This window comes from Rhineura floridana, chromosome 7 (genome assembly GCF_030035675.1).
Source record: "Rhineura floridana isolate rRhiFlo1 chromosome 7, rRhiFlo1.hap2, whole genome shotgun sequence".
Taxonomy (NCBI): domain Eukaryota; kingdom Metazoa; phylum Chordata; class Lepidosauria; order Squamata; family Rhineuridae; genus Rhineura; species Rhineura floridana.
This window is the reverse complement of record NC_084486.1, coordinates 38,779,261-38,796,827: the sequence shown is the minus strand read 5'-3', so window position 1 is coordinate 38,796,827 and position 17,567 is coordinate 38,779,261. Positions and strand designations below refer to the sequence as shown.

Sequence of the window (17,567 nt, the reverse complement as noted above, 5' to 3'; positions counted from 1 at the left end):
CAAGATGTCTTTCCCCAGAATTCTTTGCCTCTGAGCCATTTTAGAAATCAGGTGTTCTTGACACTAATGACAATGTGCTTTATGTAAGTTATGTGATTTTGCCACAGGGGGTAGCAAGAGAGGTAACAGTTTCTGGGAGAAGGTGAACTGCAGTGGAATTGGAATAGTGCTGCATGCGACAAATGAATGAAATAAATGAAAAATGATGCCTTCTTACATTCTTAAGGACTAGTAGAACATAAGATTGTTTGATTTTTTTAAAAGGTTGCTTGGCTTAATTTAAAAAGTATCTGAACATAAATGTGTTTAAATGGGGAACTGGCTAGAGATTGATTTTAGATGAAAGTTGGAAAAACCAACTTTTCAAGAGAACACAGTATGTTAGCACTGTGGAGAATTATGATGAAAATCATCACAGTCCAATATTGGCCTTGATCCAGCAAGTGCTTTGCCCGCATGGTTAGGGCTTCTCTTGCACAAGTCCTCCACACAATGAACGGAAATCCAAAGAGCCTTCTAGGTCAGTACTGAGTACCACTGTGCATGTGTAAGCTAAATGATTCATTGAGGCACATGTTGATTGCATACTGACAGGCACATCTGACAAGTGTAATGCAGTCCTCAACTGTCCTCACACAGGACAGGTACAGGTGCACATTCCCGTCCATTTATCAGTGAGGATGGGAATGTGAACCCTTATACATATCACAGCAAGTGGTTCTCTTGCTGCACCTTTTTACACATGTCTAGCTCTGGCTTGGAATCCATGCAGGTCATAAACAGTGTACATTGCAAGAAGATTCACTGCCATTGCATATTTGGCATTTCTCTTCCGAAGCAGTGGCTTCATGTTTGTTGGCAGCATACAATGTGCTCTATATAAATAATTTCAAAATCGTTGATGGCGGCAAAACTATCAGACTCTGTTTAAACCGACTTGTAAAATAGTGCGATTCGGTTGTACTCACATGCAGCAAGATGCTGCAACATGTGACTATGATCGCTTTATGGATTCTAGCATGCTCTGTGTGTGCGCATGTTTGCAGGTAATCCTCCCTTTGTATTAGGTAGCAACCTCAGCAGAAGTATTATGAAAATGATGATTAAATAGTATACTAGTCATTCTCGATCTCTATGTATGGATATGAAAGTTGGACAGTGAAAAATGGATAAGAGAAAAATCAACTCATTTGAAATGTGGTTTTGAAGGAGAGAAAAAGACAAATAATTGGGTGTTAGAAACAAATTAAACCAGAACTATCACTAGAAGCTAAAATGATGAAACTGAGGTTATCATACTTTGGACACATCACGAGAAGACATGATTTGCTAGAAAAGACAATAATGCTGGGGAAAACAGAAGGGAGTAGAAAAAGAGGAAGACCAAACAAGAAATGGATTGGTTCCATAAAGGAAGCCACAGACCTGAACTTACAAGATCTGAACAGGGTGGTTTATAACAGAAACTACTGGAGGTCACTGATTCATGGGGTCACCATAAATGGACTTGAAGGCACATAACAACAACAACAACAACAACAAATACTAGTCATTCACACTCCATTTACCTCTGTCTTTAGGTGTGGACACCACCAAGGATCCCTGCCAGAAAGTGAAATGCAGCCGGCACAAGGTGTGCATTGCCCAGGGTTACCAGCGGGCCATGTGTATTAGTCGCAAAAAGCTGGAACACCGGTAAGGAACCAACTGACTTGCATGAATCCCTAATTGGGCAAGATATGTACTGAGCTCCTTACTCTTGCTTCAGGCCCACAGCTAGACTTTTTTGGTGGGCTGGATCTAAGAGTACACCAGTGGGGGCATTGTAAGTCAATGGAGAACCACTAAAACCTAAATACAATTGCTGGCAGGTTTAAAAGTTACTTGTTTTATTTAAAATATTGAGTAGCCTTTTTTTAAATTCCAAGTACTTGTCAGTCATCTGCTGAAGTTGCACTTGTTAGCCAGGAGTTAGACACAGAAAACCAGGAACAGGTATACTTCTTGCAATTAGATGTTTGGGTCACTTGCCATTACTCTGATATCAGGTGATTGACAGGTGGGAGGTCCCACCCATCTCTCAAAATGACGGGGGGGGTGACCAAGATTTGGCCCACTGGCCAAATTTTATTCCACACTCCTGTTCTTCCTGAACAAGTGGGTCAAATACTCCATAAGAAAAAGTTCCACAGACTTAACTTCCTTTTCTCGTTTATTTTAAAAGTGAAAAGCCGGAGGCGGGGTATGTGGTATCTGTGAGGGAGGAAGACACACTGCAGGCTACTCCTTACTTGTAGCTAAGGACCTCTTCTGCTCCTTCGTGTAAAATTCTGTTCTGGTTCATTGGTGTTTAGGCATAAGCCCTATATAAATGTTTACTTGGATGCCTGTAGGCTAAAATTGGGGAGATAGTAGCCATGCAAACATTCAGGGGAACGCCCTTAGAATCCCCCTTCAGACCTTTCTGCTCAATGCAGGATGGTCTGAAATGGGCCTGGCATGTGCAGGGACATTGGGCCAGAGATGATGGGAATTGTCGTTCATCAACATCTGAAGGGCCAAAGTTTTCTCACACCTGGTATAACTGAGGATTAGAGTTGCCACCATTGGACAGACAGAAGCTCTGTGCCGGTTATAGCTGCATGACAGGTAGAAATCAATAGGGGAAGCATCATGGCACAGACAAGCTGTGTGAGGAAATGTTCACTTCCTGGTTCCTGCCTGTTACATTATAGCCACAATGGTGATGTCCCTTGGTAGAGCAGATTGGTCGCCCTTTCTCCTGTGAGAAGTGCGCTCAGGACTACAGGTTTGGGATATTTTGTGTTCCTTAAGTGCCGACAAGATCCTCTGTGGCGCAGAGTGGTAAGCAGCGGTAATGCAGCCGAAGCTCTGCTCACGGCCGGAGTTTGATTCCAACGGAAGGAGGAAGTCGAATCTCTGGTAAAAGGGGTCGAGGTCCACTCAGCCTTCCATCCGTCCGTGGTCGGTAAAATGAGTACCCGGCATACGCTGGGGGGTAAAGAAAGGCCGGGGACGGAACTGGCAATCCCACCCCATATATACGGTCTGCCTAGTAAACGTCGCAAGACGTCACCCTGAGAGTCGGAAACGACTTGCACTATAAGTGCGGGGACACCTTTACCATTTAAGTGCCGACGAGAAGAGCACATCTTGCCCATGAGGGGGTGTATGCTGTGAGGTTAGCCTTGCTTTAATATGCACTCTGGTTTCTTTCTTATTTCTCTCCCGCCTGTGCACACGCAGAATCAAACAGCCTGCCCTGAAACTCCATGGAAACAAGGAGAGCTTGTGCAAGCCTTGTCACATGACCCAGCTCGCATCTGTCTGTGGCTCTGATGGACACACTTACAGCTCAGTGGTGAGGAGACAATGACAATAACTAAGCCTGACAACGAGGTGGGTGGGGTCATTCTTTCAAGGGAAGCAGCGGCTGCACTGTTTCAGGCTTTGGGCCTGCCTGGCTCTCGCCTATTGTACCCAGTTTCAAAGAGACCCAGAGGGTGATGGCTAGGCACTCTCGCACGCGCAGACTGCCATATATAAGGGTCTGAGATTATGAGGCACCTCTTTGGGTTCCTACTCAGTCAGAACGTCATTGGCTTGGTCAGCATTTCATTACAGAATAGGAGTATGTAAAGCTGATGTGTGTATGTGCGTGCAGTTTTTACATCTCTACTTTGGTGTGTTTTTAAAATGTTGTTTGTGTGTTTGTTTATTGCATTCTTATCCAGCCCTTTTGGTTCCCTGCTCATCTACCCATTTTATCCTCACAACAACCCTATGAGGTAGGTCAGGCTAAAAACTACAACAGTGGCCTCAACGTCATCCAGTGGGCTTTATGACTGTCTGGAGATTTTAATATGAGTCTCCCACCCTAACCTAGCACTCTTGTTGAACTCTCGTGTTCTGTCTGTCAGTGACAGCTCATGGTGCCAAAATAGTTTAATGTTTACGGTGGACCTGGGAGACAAGGGCTTAAATCTCCACTCAGCCATGAAGCTCACTGGGTGTTCTTGGGCCAGTTACTGTCTCTAGTCTAACCTACCTTATGAGGCTGTTGTGAGGATAAAATGGGGAGAACCATGTATACCACCTTGAGCTCCTTAGAGGAATGGTAGGATATAAATATAATAAATCAATGTGGTCTATTCAGTATAACATTTGAGGAGAATACTGATGGAAGACCAGAAAGCTTCTTTCATGACTGGGGTTTGCAGCAAAAAAACACATGTTCCCTTTCATGGGAGTGATTCTACAGCCATCTGGTGTTAAACTGGGTTTTTTTCAGGTATGCCATTAATATGAGCTGCTAAAAGTATGTGTAGGCTAGTGTGACATCTACACCATATATTTAAAGCACATGGCTTCCACCAAAGTATCCTGGGAACCCTAGTTTGTTAAGTGTGCTGGGAATTGTAGCTCTGTGAAGGATAAACTACAGTTCCCAAGATTATTTGGGGGAAGCTGTGTCCTTGAAATGTATGGTGGAGATGTGGCCTAGGATTGCCATTTTTTAATTACCTCAATTCCCCCATCTTTAATTGTAGCCTGATACACAGAAAAAGGTTCACCTGCTTAATTTCTGCATGCCAGGCTGCTGTTACAGGCACAAGCATAGGATAACTAAAAAGGTGGCAATCTGAGTTAGGGCACTTTGTAACATTCCTCACTTCCAGTGCTAGCATGGCTCATCCTAGTTTGCTCTGGACTTTGCTGTGGTAGTTTCTGAATCATGAACTCATGTGTGCTTCAAGTGTGGCCTTGGGCGGTCATTCTCTCCCAATCTGACTTTCCTCACAACATTGTTGTGAGGATAAAAATGATTGCAGTGGGCAGAGTTTCGGTGCAAGCTGAAACTTAATCCTGTTAAGATGGAGGTTTTGTGGATTGGAAAGTCAGCTAATATGGATGGAGGTATTATACTAGTCCTGAGTGAGGCTGCACTCCTCTTGAAGGCCTAGGTATGCAGCTCCTGGGCTCATCTCTGGTATGGCACAGGCAGCAGTGGTGGCCTAGAGCATCTTCTACTAGGCCAACCTCATGCGCCAGCTGTGGCTCTGTCTGGAGTGGCTAGACCTGGCCTCAGTTTCCCATGCTCTAGTTGTAGGGGTGGGGTACCTTTTTAGCTCTGGGAGCCAGATCTTTAACTGGCCCCAGCCGCAGGCCAACTTTGACCCCATGGATGAGGCAACCCACCTATAAATCACATGTCATCATTATGACACTACATGATTGGCAGTTGGGATGTCTTGCTCACCTGCCAACTTCTCCTTTCCATCCCAGATGTCGGAGATGGAAAGGGGAAGTGCAGGGCAGCTTCAAAGAGCGGTGCTGTGAGGGAAAAGCGGTTTCAGTTGAGAAAAAAAAGTATGGAGACATTAATGAAGACAGGCAATAGCTGTTGGACAGTGGAATAGACTGCCCTAGGAGGTGGTGAACCCTCCCCTGCTAGAGCTATTTAAGCTATTTAAGCAGAGACTGGATGGCAAATTGTTAAGGATGAGGCAAGTGCAGATCCAATATGGAGCAGCAGGTTGGACTACATGACTTTTGAGGAACCTTCCAACTCTGTGATTCTATGCAATGTAAAGCAAATCTTTTTAAAATGGATAGCAACAATAAAAGTATGCCCAAGGGTTTTAGCATATTTCTAGACAAAGTGAGTCTCTGGGTGATGGCACAGTGGTATCATTATAACATTAGAAGTGGTCACTGGGCACCTTACATTACACTCAGTACAGTGAAGCTGTACAGGATAGTGTGACTCATTGAGTCAAAGCTCATTGTGGTAGCCTCCGATGAGCTGTGCTGACCTACTTTTTCTGCTTTCTGGCTGTTGAAAGGGGGAGCCTGTTCCAGCTAAGCTCTTGCCTTTAGCACATACAGTTGCATTTAACTCTCTCAAAATAGAGTGAGTCTTCTGAAGAATTACCTTCCTTCTCCCAGCCAGAGGAAAATTGATTCAGAAACTTACCTTGAGTGAATTGTGGCATACTCCTTCTGCTACAGATTTGGGCCGATTTCATGCAACTCCAAAGCCCTGGGGCATGCAAGGGAATTCACAGCTCTTTTGTGGCCTGCCGTGGGGCAAAGCTGTCGCTGGATTGCTCCATACTTATTTGTATTTTTTTTTGTTTATTATTGCATTTGTATCTCCTCCAAGGAGCTTAAGGGGGCATACAAACATGGTTTTACCCCTCCTGGTTATCCTTGCAACAATCCTTGATTGTTAGGTGGAAAGACAGTGTCTGGCCCAAGTCACCCAGTAAGCTGCATGGCTGAGTGGGGATTTGAACCCTGGTCTCCCAAGGTCCCAATCTGACACTTTAACTATTAAAGTGGGGGGCAATTTGCAACAGGACGTGAGCATCCTGACACTTTTCTGCTTGTCTCCTCTCATACTGAGCACTATTCTGCCAGTGAGATGGAGCATTGAAATAATGGCTTCACCAGTATGTAAGGAGCTGTAACATGCTTTGAATTGACCAGTTGGAATCCTAGATTTGGACATGTAGTCCAACCTCCTGCTTTTCATCCAGAGCTAGACCATCCTCTAGAGATGGCTGCCCAGTGTGTTTTACGGTCTCCACTGAGTAAGGATGAGGGAGCAGTTCGATTCAGTCTGCATTTAAAGGCAAACCTGCCTAATTTACACCTTCCAAAACCATTTGAGAACTGAAACAAAGCCATCCTTAGAAATCTGAATTTTGCACTGCAGTGCTCCATCCAAGTAACATGTATAAAACTGCATATGCTGGAGTAAAGTGTGTATAAAAATGCATATAACAGTGACATAGTGTACAAAAAGGCATTATATTAGGGAAGATTGCTTTGCAAACATATGTATATTAGGGAAGATTGCGTATAAACATGTACATATTAGGAGAAATTGGTTTTCATGAGATCTTTTTTTAAAAAAAAATCTCAAACTGATGTGGAGAACTGGACTTAAAATTGGAAAAATGAAAAAGAGAAAGAAACTGATATTGACAGGTTTCTCCATCTCTACCAGTGAGGGAGAGACCATCACCCCATAATTGATCTTGCTCAGGTTTGTTTTGGATTTTGTGAATCTGTCCTTTCATCTCCCCACCAACTAAGTCTTCCCTTCCCTTAAGGTTCTGTGTGAGGTTTTGTCCCAGCCAAACCAGCTTCCACTTCATTCACATCAAATGCACTGGCTGTCCTACCCACCCATTTTTATGTGACTCTTTCCCCCATCCTATCTGTTATTAAAATGTTTCCGAATGCCCCATGAAATCACAGCAGGTCAAGTCAGTGAATGGGGGAAATGTTTTTATATAGCTTGCAGGAAACCGGCAGTCAGTTTGTAGCCTATTATGCACCGAAGAATGTGGAGAAGATTTAGCCTAATTAGTTCAAAACCAGGACACAGCAGGAAATTTCAATCTGTGGAGATTAGCACTAAGAAGATTCATTATTTGTTGTTGGTTCCTCCTCGTCTGAAGAGTTAAATAAAAAAAAGTAACAGGATCAGAAGGCTAGCCGGCCACAAAATGCTCTTGTTAAAATCTGCCCTAAGAATTCAAAAGGGTCAGTGGAAGAGATTCTTGCTGCTGGAAGTTAGACTCTCTAAATGTACCCAAACCTACAAGTGCCAGCTTGAGAAGGAAGCAGAGAGAACATACCCCTAACACTCGCAGAGCCTTGTGTGTTTCGGTGTGAGTTATAAGCAGGGTTGGGTACACCCTGCCACTACGATTAAAACCCTGTTCCTTTGCAACCACAGCTCCACACTCCCTCAGGCAAACTGAATTCTGTGACCTGCATAAATTATGCAAAATAAATCCATTTGCATTATGTCTCTTATAGAGAAAAACAGTAAAAATTGCAGAAGCATTTTTTTCTTTGTTGCTAATTAATAGGAACATAGGAAGTTGCCTCGCGCGGAGTCAAACCCTTAGTCTCAGTATTGTCTGCATTGACTGGCAGCAGCTTTCCAGGGTTTCAGACAGGGTTTATTAATTATTTATTTATTACCCCCTCTAGGATGCACACCTTAACGTGGTGAGGGGGTTTGAGAGTGTCGAAGAAGCTGAGAGCAATGCTGTCAGGAGTCTAGACCAAGAGACTAGACTCCTAGCAGGGGCACCCACGGCAAAATGGTCAAAGCTGAGACACCAGACTAAGATGCATCCAAACTCAGAGGAAGGCAATGGTAAACCACCTCTGAATACCTCTTACCATGAAAACCCTAAGAACAGAGTATCCAAAATGCAACACGAGATAGTGCTGGAAGATGAGACCCCCAGGTCAGAAGGCACTCACCAACCTACTGGGGGAGAACAGAGGACAAGTACGAGTAGCGCTGTGACTAATGACACAGCTGGGTCAAAGCCGAAAGGAAGCCCAGAGGCTGATGCGCACAGATGCCAAAGGAAAGTCCGGAGTTGTATGACGCACACAATAGGAACATGGAATGTGAGAAGCATGAACCAGGGAAAGTTAGAAATTGTCAAAGAAGAAATGGAACACATCAACATTACAATACTTGGCATGAGTGAATTAAAATGGATGGGAATGGGACATTTTCAATCAGGCAACTACAAAATATTTTATGCAGGAAATGAGAAATTAAGAAGAAATGGGGTTGCTTTAATCGTGAGAAGTTATGTAGCAAAAGCAATTAGGAGCTATAACGCAAGGTCTGAGCGAATTATATCAATGAGGGAAACCTATTAACATAACCATCATCTAAGTCTATGCTCCAACGGCAAACGCAGAAGAGGAATTGGAATGATTTTACGCAGAAGTACAGGAAGAAATTGATCACACACCAAAACAAGATGTGCTGATAATCATGGGGACTGGAATGCAAAAGTAGGGAACAGAGAAGAACTAGAAACTGTGGGGAAATGGGGCTTAGGAGATAGAAATGAAGCAGGAGAAAGACTTATAGAATTCTGTGAAGCCAATAATTTGTTGCTTGCAAACACATTTTTTGAGCAACCAACTGTACATGTGGACATCACCAAATGATCAATATAGGAAACAAATTGATTATATAATTGGAAGCAGAAGATGGAGAAGTTCCATGCTTTCTGTGAAAACAAGACCAGGAGCAAATTGTGGTGCAGATCATGAACTAGTAATATCAAAAATCAGAGTAAAGCTAAAGAAGAACAACAAAGCAATCATAATGCGAAAATACAATCTAAACAACATCCCAGAAGAATTTAAAGATCAAATAAGGAACAGATTTGAGGCTTTAAACCTCTGGTAGAGAACCAGAACTATGGTGTGAAGTCAGAGACGTTATCAGGGAAGAATGCAAAAAGACAATACCTCTAATTAAAAAGAGAGAAAGACCTCAATGGATGACTGAAGAAACTCTTAAAATAGTTAAAGAGAGAAGGAAAGCAAAAGCAAAAGGAGATAGAAACACGGCCAGAACATAAATGCAACTATACAGCAACTAGTACGCAGGGACAAAGAGAACTATTACAATAGTTATTGTATAGAAATAGAAGAGCACAACAAAAAGGGTAGAACAAGAGCCCTGTTCCAAAAGATTAGAGAAATTAAAGGGGAATTTAAACCAAAGGTAGGGATGTTGAATAATCAACAGGGAAACACACTGACTGACCAAGATGAAATAAAGGAAGATGGAAGCAATACACTGAAGAACTCTATAAAAGAGTTGCAAGGATGACAGATTGATTCACGGAAGAACTGTATGATGAAGAACCAGAAATTTTCGAATGTGAGGTGAAAGCTGCTGTTAAAATACTTGGAAGAAACAAATCACCGGGAACAGATGGCATACCAATAGAGTTGCTACAAGCTACTGAGACTAAATCTGTCCAAATTTTGACAAAGATTTGTCCACAAATATGGAAAACTAAACAATGGCCCACAGACTGGAAGCGTTCAATGTACATCACGATTCCAAAGAAAGGGGATCCCAGGGAAGGCAGTAATCATTGAACTATTGCCTTAATATCCCATGCAAGTAAAGTAATGCTCCAGATTCTACAACAAAGGTTCTTACCATATATGGAGCAAGAAGTGCCAGACGTCCAAGCTGGATTTAGAAAGGGAAAAGGCACCAGAGATCATATTGCAAACATACGTTGGATAATGGAACGGACCAAGGAATTTCAGAAGAAAATCACCCTGTGCTTTATAGATTATGAAATGAGGGTGCCACAGCATCTGATTGTCCTATACTCAGGACAAGAGGTTACTATAAGGACAAAATATGGAGAAACTGATTGGTTCCCAATCAGAAAGGGTGTGAGGCAGGGGTGTATTTTATCACCCTATTTGTTTAATCTATATACAGAACATATCATACGGAAAGAGGGACTGGACCAAGATGAAGGAGGTGTGAAAATTGGAGGGAGAAATATCAATAATTTAAGATACATAGACTATACCATACTACCAGCAGAAACCAGTAATGATTTGAAATGAATGCTGATGAAAGTTAAAGAAGAAAGCACAAAAGCAGGACTACAGCTGAATATCAAGAAGACTAAAGTAGTAACTTTAAAGTTGACAATGATGATATTGAACTTGTCAAGGATTATCAATACCTTGGCACAGTCATTAACCAAAATGGAGACGAAGGCTAGGACTGGGGAGGGCAGCTGTGAGAGAACTAGAAAAGGTCCTCAAATGCAAAGATGTATCACTGAACACTAAAGTCAGGATCATTCAGACCATGGTATTCCCCATCTCTGTGTATGGATGTAAAAGTTGGACAGTGAAAAAAGCGGATAAGAGAAAAATCAACTTGTTTGAAATGTGGTGTTGGAGGAGAGCTTTGTGCATACCATGGACTGCGAAAAAGACAAATAAGCAGAACAAATTAAACTAGAACTATACTAGAAGCTAAAATGATGAAACTAAGGTTATCATACTTTGGACACATAATGAGAAGACAAGATTCATTAGAAAAGACAATAATGCTTGGAAAAACAGAAGGGAGTAGACAAAGAGATGGATTGATTCCATAAAGGAAACCACCGACCTGAACTTAAACAATCTGAACAGGGTAGTTTATGCTATTGGAGGTTGCTGATTCATAAGGTCGCCATAAGTTATAATGGACTTGAAGGCATATAACAACAACAAAATTATTATTTATTTATTACATTTATATTCCACCTTTCCTCCAAGGAGCTCAAGTGGCATACAAACATGGATCTCCCCCTCACAATATTATCCGCCCAACAACCCTGTGAGGTAGGTTAGGCTGAGAGACAGTGACTGGCCCAAGGTTACCCAGTGGGCATCATGGTTGAATTTGAACCCTGGTGTCCCAGGAAATAGTCTGGCCTAGGGTCTCAGCCCTGCCTGGAGAAGCCAAGGATTGGCACCTTCTGCATGCAAAGCAGATGTTCTGACCTGTCCCTGAACAATGATCCTTCTCCATTAGAAGGGAACAAGGGGTTATGCAGGGCATTGAAGTCCCACCCCTGCAGTCACGGAAAGCCTTATTTAGCCCCAAGACATAGTCCACATGCTTGTGTGCATATCATCCCCCTAAAAGTTGAGATTCTCAGGAAGCCACATTTTGCGGTGTCACTGTGGTGTCTTCCTTCCTTCCTGTGGACATTGCAGCAGATGCATAGCCCTGGCTATAACAGCATTCTTCTTGAGTTGGGCCTCATCAAGTCTGCCGTCTTCACGGGGAGGATTCCTCTTTCTGCAGCTGTCTTGGGGAGCCCTTTTGCTTAGTTGAGTGGAGACAACCTGAAAGAACAACTGCATTCATGTGTCCCTCTGTACATGCTCTCCTGGTCAGCCATTTTGAAGATCACTGCTTCTGGAGGACAGTGCCTTTTTTTTACCCTTTTTCATTTTTTTTGTCTGCAGAGACATGGTGTCAACTGGGCATGATTCCAGAGGCAGAGTTTATTATACTACCACAGTAATACTTTCTAAGGGTAGAAACACACCCACTGTTCAGCCAGTTCCAGTGTGTCTCCACCTCTCTCTTCTGAAAACGGGGACACAAGACATTAGTCAAACCTGCTCCTTTTTACTGTGAAACCTGGTGGGAGCAGCTTGAGTGCATTTTTTAAAATTAAACTTCAAAGAGATTTTGCACCTGATTGGCAGATCAACACGTTCCCCCTCTAGGTGTGGCTAATGGAAACACTTCACTGTAGGCAACTAGTGTGCTCACAGCCTCTGATCCACTGTGACTTCTATCGAGGAAAAATGGAAATGGTCACATCCCCAAATTTATATTTATACTGAATGGCAACATATCAATATATGCACCTGTTAATCCCTGTGACTAATGTATTTACACTGAAATTGACCAATGGGGGTGGCTTTTCATCAAGGAGAGCTTTAGGGAATATTATTCAGAGAATTTGGAATTGGGGTGGGGGGGAATCTTTTCTATAACTGTGCATAGAATAGTCAGCCAATGCATTAAATTGTAGGTGAAACTTCATCTTATTCCAGAACTTAGACTATTTATTTAGTTGGTTGTTTGTTGAAAGTATTTTGACCCTGCTCTGGAAGCTGGAAAGCAATTTACAGATCAATTTTAAAAAGACAATCCCTTTTATAATCAGGTTTATAATCTGAAAGAAATAACACAAAAGGAGGGGGAGGATGGAGAGGAAAAAGGCAGAAAGCAAACTCAGGCACCAGTTCTTACAGGACCAGTTCAGATGGAAACAATTTAGAAAAGGATGAGCTGAAAGAGGCTGTTCTCTTAGCAGAGCCAATGGAGTGGTCCTGCCTCATTTCTCTGCCGCCGCTGCTGCCGCTCCTTGATGGAATGGGTGCTGCTAAGAGACAGTCAGAGGGGAGGAAGGCATTGTTTCCTCTGTTAGGGCTTTTGATCTATGATGGCCAGACTAGACAGGGAGCGATGTATGGGGGGGGGGAGTGTCAGGTAACAGTGAAAGAGCAGGTGAGGTTGCCATCAAGGAGATTCATTACAGGCTTTTCCAGACTCTTGAAGGGCTCCCAGAGTCCCAGGGCCTGGGGATTTTTTTCTAATTTGACTGGCAGGTGCTGACTTCTCTGACTGTCTTCTCTGATTTTATCTTGCAGTGTAAACTGGAGCAGCAAGCCTGCCTGACCAGCAAACAGCTGACTGTCAAGTGTGAGGGGCAGTGTCCCTGTGCAAGTGAGCATAGCCCAACCTCAGCCACAGACATCAAACAAGGTCAGAGAGAGCATTTTAGCAAATATTCCGATGACTGTACTCTCTTCCTTCCTACCTCTCACTTTCTCTGTCTTGCTCCTGCTTTTGTATGAACTGCGGGTACATAAGCAAGCAACAGCACTAGGCAGAACAGTCTGATGTTAAACTAAACTAAGTTCCAGAGCCTCAGCCTTCCCTGACTCATAAGACACATGCCTTTCTCTGCTAGGCACATTGAATGAGCTGTCACCCAGACAGAGGCAAGCTTGCTCCCCCAGTAACACATCTCACACCACAGTTTAGTGTGCATTGCCATCATTCTTCACCCTGGCCTTTGACACTTGAGACATATATTTTTAGGACCCACCCTATCTTATGATTCTGGTTGTTTTTAATTGTTTTTAACATTGTGTTTTAAGATTGTTGCAACTTGCCCTGGGACCTTTGGGTGAAGGACAGGCAGGAAATGATGATGATGATGATGAATCTGTTCTGGGAAGGTTACCCAGGGCTAGCGTCAGCACCAGGCTGCAAGGGCCCCAGCTTTCTGGCAGTGCCCATTGTTGCTGCCTGTCCTGGACTCACCTTTTTTTAAAAAAAGAAAAAGGTCCCAGCGTTCCAAGCTCGGACTACTCACTATTTAAATTCCCCACAAAACGCCCGCACCTCTGCCATAAACTATCTTCTTCTCATCCCTTTTTCCTCTTAAAAAGAAAAGTAAAATGTTTCATTTACAGCCCAAATGGGTGAACCTTTCAGCAGAGCAAGTGAAGGCCATCAGTTTAGATTTGAAGATGGTGATTTTATGTGAAACGGTTTTGTGAAAGACCTATATTAGTCTCTCCAGTAATAACTGGGTCACCAGAAGAGAACATTTTGTTTAAGGCAGTGATCAAAATTGACAAGGATTTCCAAGCTGCATGCTTCAAGCTGATAAATGTCACTAGTTGTCACCTTCTCCACCTCATTAATAAGCAGTGTTTTTCTGTATTATATACACATACACACTGAATTTACTTCATGGAGACAGAATAATTTGCTAAATAAAAGAGACCCTTGCACAATGGGTAAAATAGAGCTCGGGTGTCTTTGGAAGTGTGGGAAAGTTGTAATTATTGTATAATTGTGTGGGAGAGTCTGTATTACACACACCTGTTTGATAACAAGTGGATCTTTGTTGTTCAATGTCTTTGGTCTTCCTCAGTTGGGATGCTCAGTTAATAATTTAGCATTTGATTTACAGAAACCTGTACCGGGCAGGATTTGGCAGACTTGGGGGATCGGCTGCGTGACTGGTTCCAGCTCCTGCACGAGAATGCCAAGCAGAACAGCTCTGGGACCGCAGGGACCAATCCAGTGAATGGTACACAAAAATCACTGCCATTGTCATTCATAGACAGACAGACAGACAGACAGATACATACTGTCATAGAAATACTGGAATGGGGGCATGCAATCACTGAGAAGATGCTCTGTGAAGTTAGTTTACAAATATCTGTATTCAGTGGCTCTTTTCTTCCTGAGGAAATAGAGAGTCTATGAGCTGAACCATATATGTCGTACAGCCTACCCACGACTGTATATCTTCAAGCTGCAGGTGGAGAACTGCATGATTGAATATACACCCATGTTTTTTTTAAAAAAAAACACCTTCCTGTCCATGGGAAGGTTGTGCATTGGGGATAAAGTTTCTGACCTGTTATTTCTTCCTAAAATAGTTTTCTACATGCAAGGAACTTTTGATATGAAAGAATGTCAAGTTATATTCAATGGGATGTTTCTGAATGCATAGTCTGGCTTAACTCAAGAGTGGAGAACCTGTACTCCTCTAGATGTTTTTGGACTCCAGCTCCCATCAGTCCTAGCCGGCATAGCCAATGGACAGGGATGATGGGAGTTGTAATCCGACAACATCTGAAGGGCCACAGGTTCCCCACCTCTGATTTAACCCCTCCATTTCCTCCAAGTTATACCAGGAAGAATAGTGGCATTTTATACAGATGCGAAGGGAAGGACTGGGGATCACACCCTTATATAAATTCCCATCACTGTAATTTCAACAGTGCACAGACAGTGAGTGGCGTGTCAATTCTGCCACCATTTCAGGATAAATGTGATAAAACTGTATGTGCTACAGGGAAACGGAGGAGGTGACCACAATCAGCCCTTCAATAACTGTTGGAGAGAGACAGCCTTGTTGAAATGAATGGGAGTTTGCAAGAGCACAGACTCATTTATTTCAATGGAGCTTGCACAGCAGATGTTCCAGGTGGCTTGCGCCTTTTTCTGTCAATCTTCATTCTCCTGTTTTGTCATCTCTTATTTCCCTTGTGAATATAAATTGTTTTTGCTTTGGCTGAGTAGCTACTTCTTGAGTGCAGCAGCTCTGTTTCACCACTAAACTGTTTTTGTGTGTGTGACTTTTTGTTTATATACCATGAAATCGGGTGTGGGAACCTTTGGCCCACCAGATGTTGCTGAACTGCATCTCTCATCACCCTCGACCATTGACCATGCTGGCTGGGGCTGATGGGAGTTGTCGTCCAATAACATTGGCATTAAACAATTCTTGAATCGTAATCACATTCAACTAGTCGGATTCATTGTATTAAATGTAGCATTACCGATATCATTTGCGACATTGGCTGAAACATGTTACTTTGTTGTCAAAGCCAATCTGAAAACTTAATCCTCTAAAGACCAGCTGGAGCCTGTGGTACTTTTGAAACACTGTTTTTTTGTTTGGTTTGGTTTGCATTTCTCAGTTATTGTGACCAAAGAAAAAGCATTCATCACGGAAAGGTGGAATGGCTCATCATGAGCAAATACACATTTTTAACATTAAGCGAAGCAGGCTCTCTCGTCTCTCTTGCTGGTTGGACAGAGCAGAGCTTTCCATATGGGCCACCCACACTCTGGCGGTTGCTGGGTGAGTGCAACAAGGCAAACATTTTTGCGCACTTGTTAAAAACAAGTCCCCAGCCCATGAGCAGAGTTGGCAGATTGGTCCCATAGCACATGCGGAGTGTGAAGTGCAATCGGTCAGGAGGAAGATTGTTACTTTAAATGTCAGTGAACAGAAACCACTGAGGCAAATGCATCTCCCACAGGGATTGCGTCAGATGAAACCGGCAGCCCTCGCTGCTTTTCAGGCAGATGCTCTTCTGCCCCCCTCAGCTCTGTTGCTTTCGTCCCAAGTGCAGAGCGGTGAGCAACGATGGCTTTCATCCAGCTGTTGGGAAGTCCATCAGGAACCAGTCTGGCTGCAGCATCGCAAACTGCACATGGGAAAGAAAGGGAAGCAGCATTGTGGAGAAATATCAAGGCTCCCTCTCTCTCATCAGCAGCTCATCTTCCTGGAGGGCCACTTTAAGAAGCAAGCTAAGGGTAGTGGGCCAACACCACAGCCTCAACTCTTTCAAGCGGGCTGCCGCCATGTTCTCTTGTCATCGGTGTCACTTCCTCCATGCTTCTTTTGCCTTTAGCTCAGCTTCAGGAAGGAGAGGGGCAACAGCTGGGACCTTGCAGAGGACCAGATCTGGCCCACGGGTTTCTAGCCATTGCCTTCTACTCTGCGCGTGCAATATATTTATTTATTTGGGGTGCAGCACTGCAGTTGCAGAATTTTGATTTCCAGTGCAGAATTTGAGACATACGTGCATAAAATTCCTTTCAGCGTCTTGAATTTGAATCCTGCTGTGCAGTAGCATCGGCAGGCAATCATTCCAGGAGGTTATACTTAGGATTGTTGTATACACTGCACAAGCTTTCAATAAACAAACATTTTGCATTAAGGAAAACTGAACCCTGTGACCTGTATAAATTATGCAAATCAAGCATCTTTGCATAATGCATGCAGCTTCTTGAGTCATGATGAGGACTGGCAAGATGCTGAATACAGCACTGAAGGATTCCTGCTTCCCAATCACAGCTTTACTTCCCAGCTTTTTTGCTATATAGCTCCTGAGAGTTCACCAAGCATTATATATACATTTTCAGTCAAACCAGTCTTTATAGCCATAAGGGCTAGAAGCTAGCTTGTTTCCTTAAAAAACAACAGTGGGACCTGCAACAAAACAGTATAGGTATTTTTACCTCTTAAAGGAGTGCTGCTGTTCAGAGTTCCAGCCAGCCATGCCATCCTCTCGGATGCTCCATTACACACACACATTGTGTGTTTTTGTTTACCAACACTCAGCATTCCACGGCTACTGAGCATGCTCAGTCTTCATTGGTCTGTATTTTTGTTTTTGCCTTTGTGTTTTTTTTAATTTATACTTCTTCGTATCTTGAGGTTCACCAGCACATTCTGGTACTCCCCTCCTGTTTCTCAGTGGCCCCAGTTTGGCTCCAAAGCACCTGAGTTCGCTCTCAGAAGGAGCAACGGAAGCTGAGATTCTCAGGC

General features: G+C 43.2%; 1 protein-coding gene across 3 annotated transcripts in view; it reads left to right on the top strand.

The window, feature by feature from the left end:
- Positions 1–17,567, top strand: part of SPOCK2 (SPARC (osteonectin), cwcv and kazal like domains proteoglycan 2) — a 129,630-nt gene that overhangs the window by 99,508 nt on the left and 12,555 nt on the right. For all 3 annotated transcript variants that reach the window (XM_061635292.1, XM_061635290.1, XM_061635291.1), the window contains 4 exons: positions 1,581–1,695; positions 3,268–3,382; positions 13,069–13,183; positions 14,406–14,525. In XM_061635292.1, the coding sequence (XP_061491276.1) occupies positions 1,581–1,695; positions 3,268–3,382; positions 13,069–13,183; positions 14,406–14,525 (465 nt within the window). The remainder of the gene's footprint in view (positions 1–1,580; positions 1,696–3,267; positions 3,383–13,068; positions 13,184–14,405; positions 14,526–17,567) is intronic.